Genomic DNA, 15745 nt, shown 5'->3' with positions numbered 1-15745 from the left:
AATCTACTATAAAGGCAATTAGTCAAGGTTTGAAGTATATACAGCATTTCATTAAAGACTCTGGTCCCTATAAGGTTATGAAACAAAAAACATAGTCCTAATGGGCTAGATATGTCATATGAAAGGTTGGCACTATTTTTAAGTGATTCAAGCTAGATTCTATTCAGCGCATTTTTTAAAAGAAATAAAATTAGTACAAAGGCAGTTCCCTGAAAATCAGTTACCATGTGGTTAAATCCTCAGTGTGCTTGGAGGTAGAAACGTATACAGCAATCTACCATTTTGAAATCAATCCTGTATAATCTGCCAGCTCTTCTGTCTGTGGAAATGGATGGCCTAGTGCATGGCAGAGCCATAATTCAGAAAACGTGGGCTGAATCATCATCTACCACTTTTATCTAAAAAAGAAAAGTAATCCAGAAGTCCAAGTCATGTGAATGACTCCTTTTTAAACAAAGGTTTAAAAGGAAATGTTCTTCATCCCTTGGATTCTATTTGACATTATAATGCTTGAGAATATCCAAATATTCAAAGTGGAATCTATGGCTTAGACATTTCAGAAAAATTGATGTTTAATGCTTTTTATTGAATACTGGTGAATGAATGTAAAAGAAAAACTACATGGTTTACATAGCCAGAAGGAGGCAGAAGATGCTTTTTTTATTCCTTAGTATAAGTTGTGATGTCACATACAAAGTATTCATGAAATTAAAGGTTCGTAATCCTGGCTTCCACTAAGTTAATAGATATTGATATTTCCTTTTAGGAATGTATTTCTCTCATAGCTTCATATTTTACTTAAAGTTCTTAAATTATAGCTTCTATGTATACTGTCAACAATCCTTTCAAGTCTGGCTCAGCTAATTTAACTTTACAAGAAGTAGAAAATAATGTCATGAATTTGAAATACATCTTCGGTTTATAACCCAGTGTGTGGGTACTGTGAATTATATGTGAAAATGTAAAAAGAGGTAATCAAGCACAATTATGTTTTCAGTGTCACCTGTTCTTACTTAGAATCATCTATAAAAAGTAAATGGTAGAGAAAGGGATATATTTCTTTCCTTGACTAATTTATAACATAAAAAGTGGTCACTTAAATCACTACCATAAATTATTAGTGTACTTCTCATAGACATTCTGAACATTAGTGACTTTCATCTAGAAAATGACCCAATAATGTAAATTTGAAAATGATACCTAAATGGAGTCACTGAAATAACATCATCTTGACACATTCTTCATTTCTAAATTTGTGAGGATAAACCAAGAAACTGTGTCCTCAATCCATCCTAAAAGAGATCAATCCTGGGTGTTCATTGGAAGGGGTGATGTTGAAGCTGAAGCTCCAATACTTTGGCCACCTCATGCGAAGGGTTGACTCATTGGAAAAGACCCTAATGCTGGGTAGGATTGGGGGCGGGAGGAGAAGGGGACGACAGAGGATGAGATGGTTGGATGGCATCACCGACTCGATGAACATGGGTTTGGGTAGACTCCGGGAGTTGGTGATGGACAGAGAGGCCTGGCGTGCTGCAATTCATGGGGTCGCAGAGAGTCGGACACAACTGAGCGACTGAACTGAAGTGAACTGAACTGAACTGTGTCCCCAGAGACCTCCTTATACCTGTTTAAGAAAAACCTATAACTCTGAGTATGAAGGAGGAAAAAGTACAGGAAGGCTCAATATATGTCTAAAAAGTTTGTGACCTTAGTATTTGGAATTCATTAAAGGTTTAAAGGATTATCTAGCACTTTCTATTTTGATTTGTTATGCCAAATTCCAATTTGGTATCTTTGGCTTGCTAATATTATCTGTAATGCAAGAATTTCTTATATTTCTGTTTTCCTGAAGTCAACCATATAATTGAATTTTTCAGGTTGCTGAATATTTTATTAAATCTGTAACAGTCAGTACTTCTACTTATGGCTAATACTGCATTTCACTTGACTTATGGGTAATTTATAAATATGATGCATGATGCATGACATTTCAAAGTAGCAGGCAGTTTTATGCATCTGGTAAGTTATATCTTAAAGGAGACTCATACATATTGAAAGAAGCTTTTCATTTATCAGTTTAACTCAATTAATCTTTCACATTCTTTCCTTTCATAGGCTGCCAAAATGGCAAATTACGCCAAGTTTCAGAAAATTTGTGATCTCCTGTTTGTTATGTTTGCCATGGTTTTTATCACTACACGACTGGGTGTATTTCCTCTCTGGTAAGTGTGCCTATCTTCTCCCTGATAATATGACCACCCCATCCAGAATAGGTTTTATGAAACATTTTCCTGTTGAATTTCACTCCAGATACTTAGTAAGAAGTTTAAAGAAAGTGAGGGAGAGACTCAAGAAACAGCTTGATTTCTTCTTCCAGAAGGGAGTTGCCTTCTTTATTAATACTTTCTACGGGGATCGTTAGAGAAGGTTGTGGCTTACATAGGTTCTTAAGCCACAGGAAGCTGTCAGCCATTTTAGGCTCCAATCCTAAAGTATGATACAAAAACCTTAGCCATGAAAGTTTGCATTAAGAAAGGAAGTATGGTATTGCAACCAGTTAGATATCCGAGATCCTCCTGTGCCAGTCGTTCACCAAGGATTATTCCTGGAGTATTAGCCACAGCAGCAGAATCACCTCTGAACTTGTTAGAAATGCAACTTCTGGGGCCTCACCCACCCCAGACCTACTGAATCACAGACTCGAGGTGTGGGGCCTGGCAATCCGGATTTTGATACGCCTTCCTGATGACTGCTACATTCAAGTTTAAGGATCACTATCCTATATAATTCTCATCGGCTGCTTTTATAGCTAAGGAAAATGAAACATATAACTCAAAAGTAACCCTTAAAATTCTCTGTGGCCCCTCACTGTCTGGACATCTTTTCTTTGGTTGAGAGCTATATGACAGGTTTTGATGAAATGTGACAATCTCTTGTATAGAAAATAGATCCACTGTCATTAATCTTTATGGAGATTATTATTTCTAAAAAAATATGATTCCTCCATACCACTTAAAGTCTACCACTGATGACAGATTTTTTTATTCCACTTGGGGAAATTGATTTGAATGGGAAATTATAGCAACAAAAAGGGGAGAAGGTGGAAAAATGAAGGGCTCAGTGATACCTTTTCAGTCCAATAGAAAAATTATAAAAATAAAATTGGGATTTTTAAGTGAGGAACATCTATCATTGAGGTTCCATAGACAAATTAATCTCACCCCATACACACACACACACACACATATACACACACACTTTCTCCTTGAGACACTCAGCCCTTTCGGACACCTACTTGTTATGAAAATTGCATCCCGGAAGCAGCACCCTGTATTGGCAGAAGGCATTTATAAAACTCATTATAATAGTTTTATATGATTGTGGGTAGGAAACATTAAAGTAATTTTGACTATAATGTATCTATACTTGTTTCAGGATTGGAGCTCTTTCAAGATTATGAGCAAAACTAGGGGTAGGAATTTAAATAGAAGAAAGTCAAGGAAAATCCAGGAAAATTTTCTCAAAAGAATAACAGAAAGCTTCTCCTGCTTAGAATTTCTGAGAACCTGGTTTTTAAAAAGTAAGCATCACTATCATTCTATCTTTTAAGGATAGAATTAAAGCTGAGATGTATCTCCTCCTTTCTAGCTATGTGAAAAAGCTCTTCCGGTTTAGACAGCAATGAGATACCAAGAAGATAAACTCAGAATATAGAAATTATGTAATGCTGCTAATGAGATAACTCGTGGGTATGTCATGTGTCCTGTGATGATAACATAAGCCAGCTGCTTAGAAAAATCCTTATAACCAGAAATGCAAACCAAGATCTTATAATATTGCAAATACAGTAGGTTTCCTGCTACCTCAGCCCTTTGTGCAGTCAAGTTTTTCAAAAAGCAGCTTGTGGGGAGAAATATTTTATTGCTTGGGGACAAGAAATAATTTCTGTATACCTGCTGCCATTGTGGCTGGGCATCTAGTGAATGAAATCCTTGTCAGATATGTCTCATAAACGATGTGAGTGCTTGGGTGACCTTTGTTTTGATCCTGTTTCAATTACTAGAGTGTAATGGGCATTGAGAGTATTTAAAATAGTAAGGTGAATGACAATAAAAAGCGTTTTAAGTATTTGCCTTAATACTGTGAAACAATTGAAAAATTCCTTTCAGATTAGTGACTCCTAAAATTGGGAGGGACACTACAGGTGACTGGCTCCAGACCCCTTTCCCACCCCTCTGCCCAGGGTAGGAATTCTCTCAATTCCTCATCAGGAGTATTGCTTTAGAGGTCAAGGGAGAAATAATTTTTTATATGAAACAGAAACCTGGGTCCTTAGAATTTCTAAACTAAAGTTTCTTAATCTGATTTAGAACTCCCTGAAACTGTTTATAAAACATATGTGTGTACATTTTTTTTCCCTAGGGGAGGACCCCTGGCTCTATTAGATTCTAAAAAAGATCTGTGACTCCTTCCCTTCCTCAAAAAAGTGCCTTTTGGAAAACAGACAAAGTGTACCCAACCACTTCTAACTGAAAACTCTTAAGAATGTAAGGGTTTCTACTATATCATCTGTAGGCTTTCTCTTCAAAAGCATCTCTAATTCCTTCAGTTATTCCTGTTTGTTGTTCTCCTTTGTTTGTTCCTCAGAATTCCTGTTGTCACAATGTTCTGAGTATGGACTAGCTGATGCAAAGTGTAAAAGCACTAACAAAAAGCTGTACTTAGAACGGCATTTCTTCTGATTCAGTTTGCCTCTTTATTAGCATTCCGCAGGCAATCTCGATAAACAGCTGAGCTGCTGCCAGACTAGATCGCCTTGATCTTACATTTATCTTGTTTTTATGTATTTTTATTTCTAATTCTGACTTATTTGCATACCTAATCAGACCACTTACATTTATTTCTATTAGATTTCATCATGCTGTTTTCAGATATTCAGGCCTGATTAGGATCTTCTGAACCATATCCACTGCTACACTTACCTGCTACTTTTATGTTACTTGCAAACATGCCTTTCACGCTTCTCCCCACTCACTGAAGCAAATGTTGACCCAGAGGGACTCCTGTGTACACTACTGAAGAATTTCTTCACGTTGACCTCCATCTCTCAACCACCAGTCTGTCTTTATGATTTTCTGTTCGTTACTGTCTTATAACTGCTTTGTCATTAGGTCTGCTATTTCTCCATATTTTTTAAAGGTGTTGTAAAAGACTTTGTCAAAGGTCTTGTGAACATCAAGTTCATGCTCTGCACATGTGGTGTTGGGCAGAAAAAGATTCATGGCCCAGCTGGGTGGCTTGGTTTTTGGTGGCCTTTGTTGGCTCCTTCCTGGCTCTTCATTTCTAAGTGCTCACCAGTCTAAAATTTCTGGTTCCTGCCCTTTCCATATAGATGTGGACTTTTACCTTCTAATATACTACCACTTTTTGCGTATTTAATGAATATTTACTGGGCACTTACTGTATCACAAGTACTGGGCTGGGTGCTGAGAATTCAGTAAGACAAAGGCCTCTCTTGGGGCACTTGAATCCCTACAGGTCCCTTCGGTATTCTGGTTGATAGTTGTGTGGGATGTAGAGATTATCAGTTATTTTCTGAACATTTATTGGGTGTAAGGAATGTCAGTGGATTGTTGATATTAACCAGTTTGGTTGCATGCACTAAGGAGCTCTGTCAGCCGAGTAAAGCATGATTCTAGATAGAGTATCAGTTCGGTTCAGTTCAGTCGCTCAGTTGTGTCTGACTCTTTGCGACCCCATGGACTGCAGCATGCCAGGCCTGCCTGTCCATCACCAACTCCCAGAATTTGCCCAAACTCATGTCCATTGAGTCGGTGATGCCATCCAACCATCTCATCCTCTGTTGTCCCCTTCTCCTCCCACCTTCAACCTTTCCCAGCATCAGGGGCTTTTCAAATATGTGTGTGAAATAGTCACTGGCTGAGGGAAAGTGCTGGAGCTAGATTGGTCTTCAGTTCTAACAAGCGTTTCATAGACTTATTTCTCCCTCAGATATTTGTGCTTTAGCTGGAAGGAGAAACAGAATGATTTTTATGCCCTCACTTCTTTTAGTTTTGAACCCATTTACTTTGGAATCACCAGTGATACCCTGCAGGTTCCTCCCAACCATAATTGTGTTCCCACGTGAGCCAGCAGAATTTTTGTGATTTGTAGGTTTGACGATACTTGGCTCATTCTGCATTGTATCTTTGGTCCATGCCTCACAAAGATGGCATATGCCATAATTAGCCTTTTTAGAACCGTGCACTGCCCAGACTTCCCTTTTGGCCATAATGCAGCCTTCTAGAACAGCACGATCCAACAAAATTAGTGGTATAATTCAGGCTTCAGAGTAATTTAAAATTTTCTAGTAGTCACATTAAAAAAGTAAAAGAAACAGGTGATATCCACTAAATCACATGTTTTATCTAACTCAGTATATCCAAATTATATGATTTTAACATGTAATCAGTATTAAAAATTCTTGATATTCTTGCATTATTTTATTGCATGCTAATTCTTTGAAATTGGTTATGTGGTTCACATTACTACATCTACTCAAAAGTCTATGTGTTTTAGCAACTGGACAGTCCTTGATTTGCTCTTTTTTGAGAGTAAGCTTTTCCACTGTTATAAGCTGTTACTATGTTCATTGATCTGCATCTGTCTTTCCTCAACTCCCTTTGTGTGTGGTCCCTGAAGTTCTTAACAATTTTCAGTGTTTTATGAAGCTTTGGTTTTAATCTGCATAGAGTAAATTGTTCTCAATCTCATAGCATCTGTCACAATGCTTTGCTCACAGTGGCTACTCAGTAAATATTTGTTGAGTGAATTAGATACATTTTAATTCTTTTTTTTTATTAGAGTATGATTGCTTTACAATGTTGTGTTAGTTTCTGCTGTACAATGAAGTCAATCAGCTATATGTATACATATATCGTCTTGGACCGCCCTCTGACCTCCTCCATCACTGAGCTGAACCCCCTGTGCTATACAGCAGCTTCCCACTAAGCTATCTGTTTTACACATGTAGGGTATATATGTCAGTGCTGCTCTCTCAATTCATCCCACCGGCTCCTTCCTCTACTGTGTCCACAAATCTGTTCTCTACATCTGTGACTCTATTCCTGTCCTGCAGATAGGTTCATCTGTACCATTTTTTAAGACTCCACATATATGTGTTAATATACAATACTTATTTTTCTCTTTCTGACTTACTGCACTCTGTGTGGCAGACTCTAGGTCCATCCACATCTCTACAAACAACCCAGTTTCATTCCCTTTTATGGCTGAATAATATGGTCTCACATCTGTTGTCTTAGTTGAGCACCTTAATTTGTTGTGAAGTAGATAGGTGCAGTTTCTCTCTTATTATACAGAGAAACTCATTTAGTCAGTGATTTACCCTGTCTCTCTGGACTCTAGTCTCCTGACGTCAGTTTAATTCAGCAAATTCTAACTGTCCTTCCTACAATACAGTGTACTATGTTATTTAAGGATTAGGCCATCGAGCTGTTGATGAGATACATTTTTGGTAGTTGTTGCATTAAAGAAAGAATCATTTTTAAATGATTGTCCCTTTGATTCTGCTCCAGCCAAGACACTACACTGTAAGCATTATCAACTTCTGGCCATACATTAGAAATCTGGTATCAAAAAAGGCAAAGCCGCAAAGATCCTGAAAGGGAAGGTGCATGGTGCAATCAGTAGAGAGACTGCTGGCTTTGAGTCACGGTTCTCCTCCTCGCGGCTTGTGGGAAGACCAGGTGCATAGCTTCTGTACATCTGTGGCCTCATCAGAGAAAAATAGTAGTAATTGTTCTGCCTACCTTACCAGGAAATATTAAGGATCAAATGAAATATTATTTGTAGCAGTGTTCTATAATTATAAAGTACTTTATAACTATTAAACCTTTTTTAAAAGGTGTTATATTACTGTTAGACATGGAAATTCCCATTACAGCCAAGTGGTCAGAAATTTTTATACATTTAATAACCTTCAACTAGTCTAGACTAAGGAAACATAACCATAGATACTTTTGAAATAAAATTCTTAAATGCTGTCTCCAATTATGAGATGCAAAATACCTTGTTTTATCCCTTCTCAGTTCTATGTGAGCGTGTAGTAATGGGCATGAGCTGGGTTGCCTTAGTCTCTCAAATGTGAAGTGACTATACCTATCCTGAACAAGCAGAAGTAAATATTGCTCTGCACAGAATCTCACAAAATGCAAGTATAGGTTAGGCTAGTTCTTTTCTGCAAGGGACAGATTCACAAGTCATTGTCCAGCCAAGGATGGGCATACCACAATGACCAGAGGCTCTTCGTATGGCCTAATGTTGACTTTCCATATCCTCATCCATTTCCTACCAAATGCCAAGCCCTTGACTACAGGAAAGTTAGAGTCAAATATGTACCTCTGGTGGTCTCTGCTGTTCCAGCAGAAGCATGTGGCTTCTCAGAATGTTACTTTCTGTGTCTCTATGCATAAAGTAGCAAAATCATTTGCTGATTTGCACTCTCTGAATGTCTCTGCAATTAAAAAGAAAAAAATGTTACAAGGAGCCTAGATCATTCTTTTACTGTTTTCCATAATAAGATTTGAAATTCATCTAGATGCATGTGAGAATATCATCTTCTCTGATTTATTTTTCAAGACACATTTTACCAAAGTAGTGTGGCTTATATGCTTTTCTGAATATCTAGAAAGATTCATTTTGGGGTTCACAAATTTGGACAAGCTGAATTTTCGGGGTTTTTTCTAGAATCTCTTGACAGGTTTTCTCTGAAATTTTCCTTGATGCTGGTCTGTGTTAACTATATTGGAAAGATAAAAGATGAAACCTAAAGTCTTTTGGCTACTAGGTATTTTGGTATGTTTTTAATATTTACATATACTAATATCAGTTACTACCTTCATAAAGTGGGGTAGACTTGGATAAAAATAATATGTATTGAGATGTTTTGTTCTTCTCATGTAAACATAATAATTTTAATATAATTTTAAGATTGAAGGGCTAGACCAGAATCAACAAACTGTGGCCTTTAAGACAAATTGCCTACTTTTGTAAATAAAGCTTTACTGAAACATAGCCTTGTCCATCTGTTACATATTGCCCTGGGCTACTTTCTGCTACACTGGTTTAAGTGGTTGGGAAAGAGTGTATGACCTGCTAATCGTAAAAATCCTTTACAGAACAAGTTTGCCAACTCTTGGGCAAGACCATTAAGAATTAGTCTGATGAGTAAAAATAAAGCAGTGTGGGAAGTGGTATATTAAATATATTCAGCCTCTGGGTGTTTTTTAGAAGTCTTAGGCGAAAGACTTCCAAAAAATGACTAAAGGCGACTTAGGTCTTAAAAATGACTAAGACTTCTAAAAAACTAAAAGGCGACTAAGAAGTCTTAGTTTAGGTAGTCTTTGGACTACCTTAGGCAAAAAGCATGCAAATATTCTTAATATTATGTGTGAGTATAGGAGATGCAGAATATGCTCTCAATTAAGTAAGCTTTTCTCCTTTTGTGATTTGAGTCAACAAAAAAATGCAGTACCCTAGTAACACTTTCTACACAGACTTAATGTCTTAAGTGACCCCTACCTGCCTCCCAGTCACTGCTCAGAACCTTTTACTGGGAGGGAGAAGGAGAAAAAGACCAAAGAAATTATTCGCTCAAAGTGTTATAAAATGTGTTTATATACCATCTATGGAAAAAATTCAGCATGGCCATTTTATCTGTTTCTTAAATATCTTGAGTATGGTAATAAAGTCTAATGCCAGGGCCAGGGATTTGAAAATTTAATCAAGGGTCTCACATATTTGAGAGTGATGTTTTGTAACAAACAAAGAACCCGCATCAGCTGTGATCCATTTGCTTGTGTTACCATGAGGGGCAATCTTACACCCAACTAATGATCTGCTCCAACTACCCTCACCTTCCTGTCTCTGGTCTCTGGGTCTCTGCCAACTGGCCACTGTGTTCATGCTAAGCCCCTTGTCACCATCCTGAGCTCAGCTTTGGACCAGCTTGTGACTGCCCATTGCCTACTTCCCAGGCTAGATCAGAACCCAAAGCTTCTGAGAAACCCTCCCTCCGCAGTCCCAGGGCAAAGGGCTCTATGTCATTGTCAGTGGAGGCCACCCTGTGTCCTTTCATTTTGAGAACTTCATCCTTGCCTCTGGCTGTCACTTCTGGAATAGCAGTGTAGCCAAAAAGACAGAACCACAGTATCACCCACATCTCTAGAGTCATCCCTATTCCTTGGGGGGTGGGGGTGGGTATATCTTACCATGTATTATTATTTAACTTTCCATGTCTTTAGGGCAAGGGAGCAAGAACTTCTCAAATTCTTTCTAGACAAAGAGCCACTTATTCTTTACAGATCTGTTCAGTGCACTCACTGTGAGCCAGCTGTATGTCAGGCAGAATAAGAGTGTTGGGGGGTATAGGTATTGATTAGGTCATGAGCCCAGGAACACTCAACACTGCAAAACTGTCAATAAATATTTGTTAAATAAATAAATAAGATTTTAGAATTTCTTGTGTAGTTTGGCGCAGTTGTGACTGAGACTCTGTACCTCATAGTGCATCTTTCTTTATGATACAGCATCGGCCAATCCAGGAAGATGAAGCTGGCAATGACTCAGTAGCTTTTAAAAGCAGGGAAGCATTCAGCCATCAAATGATTTTGCTCAGACAGATTTACGAAAGCAGAATCATGCAATTGTTTAATAACTGCTCTCATTGTCCACAGCAGATAATAAGACAGAAATGCTTAATTAGGAATGCTAAATGTCAACAAGTTGGAAATACAAGAGTTAAAGATATATAAGGAAAATCATAGAACATGTAGATATACTGAAACTGCAGGCTGACTTGAAGTCTGGTGGGGAAAGTGATGAGTGGGGGACATGGTGACCTGGCTCCTCATTACTGAAGCGCAGAGAGAGGATGTTGTCCAGAGATTCCAGGGCAGCATAGGAAAAGGCCAACCATCCAAGAGAAAAACAGATAGGAAAAACAAATAGAGCATGTTTCCTCCACGCATGGGACCACCAACGAAAGTGGGCAGGAGCACACAGAACACCATCCCAGCATAATAATTAATTCTGTCCTAGAACCCTGAACAGTTGTTCCAGCCTCTGCTGGGGACTTATGTCAAGGCCCATCCTCAAATTCGTAGCAGACTCCACATCTCTCAGAGCAACTTGCAGTAACCCAACTTAGCTGTTCTGACTCCTTTGTTTTTTCAATAGACAGCATGTAAACACACACCTAATTTTCACAGATACTAGTATCTTAGACTACTTTGTATCCCACACAATCCCAACTCATGCCTTTAAATTGAGTTGTTGGGGTATAAATATTTCATTTGATTAGTTGGTTGCTAATACGTTGTATTGTGACCTGTGAGTTACATATTCAGTAGTTGTTGAAATGTAGTATGGACCATTCACTGAAATATTTATTAAAACATGTTTGAAGAAATGATTCTGAATACATTCTGCTTTTTAATGGCACAGAAGAATAGCCAGACTGAAACAGTTCCAGATGTTTTTAAATTCTGAGAGACAAAGAAGTACTATTTTAGTTACTTAACATTTTTAGGTTGTCTTCTGAATTGAAATGTAAGTGTAATAAAATGTATTTGCAAAATGGAATAGTCTAGTAATGTAATCCTATTGCCCAGTAGTATCTGATACTAAAATAAGGAAATATTGAGGATTATTTCCCCAAATAGCCTCCAGGGCTATTCAAACAGCCTCCAAAATAAGTCTCCTGTCTTCTCACTTGTTCTCTGCAATCATAGTTAGTGTATTGAAGCAATACATCACTATGAACCATCAAAAATTTGTAAAATATTTTCAGTGACTTTTTATTATGCCATTTGACTAATAATAAATGAACAAAACAAAATAAGAAAAATTTTCTGGTTACCATTAAGTTAACTAGAGTGTTTCCATTAATCAGGATTTTTAGCCCACCACATTTTACTGGTTCTTATTCCGTGGACGTGTAAGGGTATTCTGTCTTTTGTCTGCTGCTGAAGGGCAAACACCTTGATAAAGCAATGAATAGTTTAAGTTGTTATTCAAAGTACTCTGTGAACACATCCCAGTCAGTCAATTCAAGGGCTAACATGAAGCAGTGAAGGAGTTTTTCTTTGTGTACAAGTCTCTTAAATTACTTCTCTTCAGAACACTGGCTGATGTTAGGAGCATAGTTTGCAAAGTCAGCACTTTATTAAAAAGGGTGAAGACCCTTTCTTATATTAAGTCTGTAATATCTTCCAGAAATAAGTCAGGTGCTTCACAAAATAAGTTCAAGTGCATCGACAAAGTACTGAAGAAACAGAGCTTGACTATCTCTTCGTAGTGAATTATTCATGGAGCTCGACCCCCTTTGCTCTACTAGCCGTAGGATTGCATTTGTTTTAAATTGTTTCCTCTTCACCTCACTCAAAAATTTAATTAGATGTTTGAGTCCCCTACTCTCAGTAGCAATTGCTCTGTGTTCTCCTGAAACACTGTTCTGTTCTATTGTTTGGTGATCGTTAATTTCCTTGTCTCCCTTCTCCACTGAGGAGCGAGATCCAAGCAGGGCTGGGACCATGTCACAGTCCCCGTTTGTATGCCCAGTACTGTGCTCCGTGCTCCTATGCTGTTAAGTTTGCTGATTTACTTGACAATAAAGCTTTGATTTATTCTAAGCCTTAATTCAGAATTCACTTTCATAAATGTGTTCTCCACAGGCATGTAGTTTGTTTACTTATTTCAGTATAATAGAGTGTCGTTCTTTTTAATTTTCTTTCTCGCAAAATCAAGGAGAAATATTCTGAATGCCAGAGTAATGCTTACTTAAACTCCCTCATCTCTTGAGCCCACATATCCTAACTAATCCCCCTACATAATTTGTGCGCCCTACATGGCTACCCTGCAGCTAGTGTCTGGGACAAGCCCTCTTTCAGACATAGAGGGTAGAGGACTAAACTTGGGTGGCCTTCATGAGACATACTGACTTGTGACTGTTCTCCTGTTCTTTTTAACTTGATTTCTACCCATCCTTCAAAGATTTGGGGAGGATGACAAAGGGTTGCCTTATTCTGAAAATAACTGCATGCACAACTAAGATCACTGCTTATTTTTATCTTCTAGCCTACTTTTTACTCACAAAAAAAGTGAAATAAAGTGATGCTCTGTTGTGTATGTGAGATATATAGATAGATAAGTAGATTTTTGGTAAAGATGTAATATAGATGTACTTTATCATATATATCATATTTGTATCTTTTAAAACTATATATAAATATGTATCTTATTTATCACATATAAATATCTATGTGAGATAAGTATATATTTATCTTAAATATATTATATTTCTGTTTATGTATTTTATATATATCATATAGTAAAACTTTGGCTTACTCTTATCAACATCAAATAAATATCATGCCAGCTGCTTCATGTAGCTTCTCTTTTAGTAATTAAAAAAGCAGTGAGGCTATTGATTGCTGCCTCCTGCAGAAGGAATAAGAGGAATAAAAATGATATATTTCCCACATAAATTGACCATAATAACTTTGAGATTTTAAATAAGGCAGTTCTATTGAATTTACACAAAAACCTAACAGTTCTATTAAAACTATTTTACCTGCACTTGTTGTATCTGGAGACTCTAGATGCTACAAAAATGTCTAAAACACGTTTGTTTTGTCCCTCAGCCACGTCCAATTCTTTGTGACCATTTGGACGGTAGCCCACCACCTATCTGTCGATAGGATTTTTTTCAGGCAAGAATACTGGAGTGGGTTGCTATTTCTTCCTCCAGGCAGTCTTCCTGACCCAGGGATCAAACGTGCGTCTCCTGTGTCTCCTGCATTGCAGGCAGATTCTTTACCCGCTGAGCCAGTGGGGAAGCCTGAAACATGCTCACCATCATTTCTGCCCATCCTCAGGATATATTTCCCTGGAACAATATCTTGAGAACCTTGAGAAATAGCCAGTATCCCCAAACCATTTGAGAACAGATTCAGGCTGTTTTTCCCAAAGTAAAGAGGGAAGAGAAGTCAGTTTTTCTTCTTCAAATAACCTCTCTGTTCTGATGGGTAATGATGACTTATTTTCCTTACTTTTCCTATATCTGAGAAACTTCTTGGCAGTGAAAAATGATGCACTTTCCTTTCAAAGAAAGGAGAAAAATGTTTGACAGTAAGGTATTTTAGTTACTACAGTCACCATTTAACCAAATGAATATCTTCATTTATAGTAGAAGAGCAATATATAGTTATTTTTTACCAAGGAGTAAGCAGCTCAACTCCACAGGAAGGAGACTTAAGTACACTTCTATTGAATTCTTCCAGCAATAACAAGATGATGATTACAAAAATAGCTTGAAAGTAACTTGAAGCCTGGTGATAGTACAGTGGTAGGTAAAGGGTGATAGAGATCTCACCCAAGAATCTGGATTGAAACAAGCACACGTGAATAGTCGTCTTGTCTTTGTGTCTAAGGTATACTCAGTAAATGTTCAGGCCATCTCTTTGAGCTGATCAAAAAAAAAATCAGGTTGACAAGATTTTTATTATTAACCTACATTGTTCAGAAAAAAGAAAAGGTCTACAATATCAAATTCTGCAAGGGGCGCCAAGGCAAATGAGACTACTGGTCCTATGAAATTGTACATGTGTTCTTCTTCATCTATAAAATGGGAGACTTGGAATAAATGTCAAAAATGCCTTCTAAAATGTACAGAGTCTATATTTCACGATTATAAAAGCGTTGGTGACCTTCAATGAGAAATTTATTTATAGAGTGATCCCTGCAACAGATTCTGAGCAGGGGACGTGGGGGTGGTAGCAAGAAGAGAATAGATGTAGATGACTTGTTTTAAAAAGGTTGCCGTGTGTAGAAGGAAAGAAATAAGATGATCATTAGATTGAATATAGTATCAAATAAAGATTTTTATAGAATATAGGACATCTGTGTTTCCTTTTAAAAACAGAGGATAAAGAGTACTTGGAGGTGTCAGTGAGGTACCCATGCTTAAAGAAGAGACTTCTGCTTTTCAGAGAAGTGAAGGAAGAGAGGCAAGCATCCGGTACTGGTTCCGATTAGATGATGTCTCAGGTACCCATGATTCCTTGAGTTAGTGCAAAGGAAGAGACTGATGATGCTAGTGATCAAAGAAGGAGAGAAGACTGAGCAGTAGGCACCCCAGCAGGTTAACAGCCAGGTGGTTTAGGGTAGCCCTCTAAGAGTAGGAAACTTGTCCTTCTGAAGCATGAGGCAGAAAAAAAAGATAGAGTGAAAGAGTGGGCTGGAGGGTGTGCGTGTGGAGAAAGGTGTATCTGATGGTCTGTAATTCCTTTCTGACAAAACCATGCTCATACCTGACAAGATTTGGAAGTTGCACTGGGATTGGGGTGCGAGGTCCCAGGGAATGATAACAGAGCAATAACGTGAACTGATTGCCATTTAAGCCAGTGGTCAGTGAACTGTAGTCATTTCCTGGGCACCTTGAACATTTAATACCAATGATTCAGTTTAGGTACTGGGTTGTCACCCAAATTGGTATATCAGCTCTCTGAACTGGTAGTAGCAAAATCTTCCTGGTATCTTTGTGGCCCCAAATCACTAATCATAACTATCTCCTGTTGTACAAGACCACAGAGACAATCAAAACCCAGAAAAGTTAAGTGACTTTGCCAAGGCCACAGTGAGTTTTCATCATGGTTAAGGGTAG

At 37.8% G+C, this 15745-nt stretch overlaps 1 protein-coding gene across 3 annotated transcripts in view; it reads left to right on the top strand.

The window, feature by feature from the left end:
- CERS6 (ceramide synthase 6) overlaps positions 1-15745 on the top strand; it is a 342789-nt gene that overhangs the window by 286459 nt on the left and 40585 nt on the right. For all 3 annotated transcript variants that reach the window (XM_081582607.1, XM_081582608.1, XM_081582606.1), the window contains exon 8: positions 2119-2225. In XM_081582607.1, the coding sequence (XP_081438733.1) occupies positions 2119-2225 (107 nt within the window). The remainder of the gene's footprint in view (positions 1-2118; positions 2226-15745) is intronic.

Source organism: Giraffa tippelskirchi, chromosome 3 (assembly GCF_054371585.1).
Source record: "Giraffa tippelskirchi isolate mGirTip1 chromosome 3, T2T-mGirTip1v1.2.pri, whole genome shotgun sequence".
NCBI classification, from domain to species: Eukaryota; Metazoa; Chordata; class Mammalia; order Artiodactyla; family Giraffidae; genus Giraffa; species Giraffa tippelskirchi.
The sequence above is the reverse complement of the archived record's forward strand: the minus strand, read 5'-3'. Positions and strand labels throughout refer to the sequence as shown.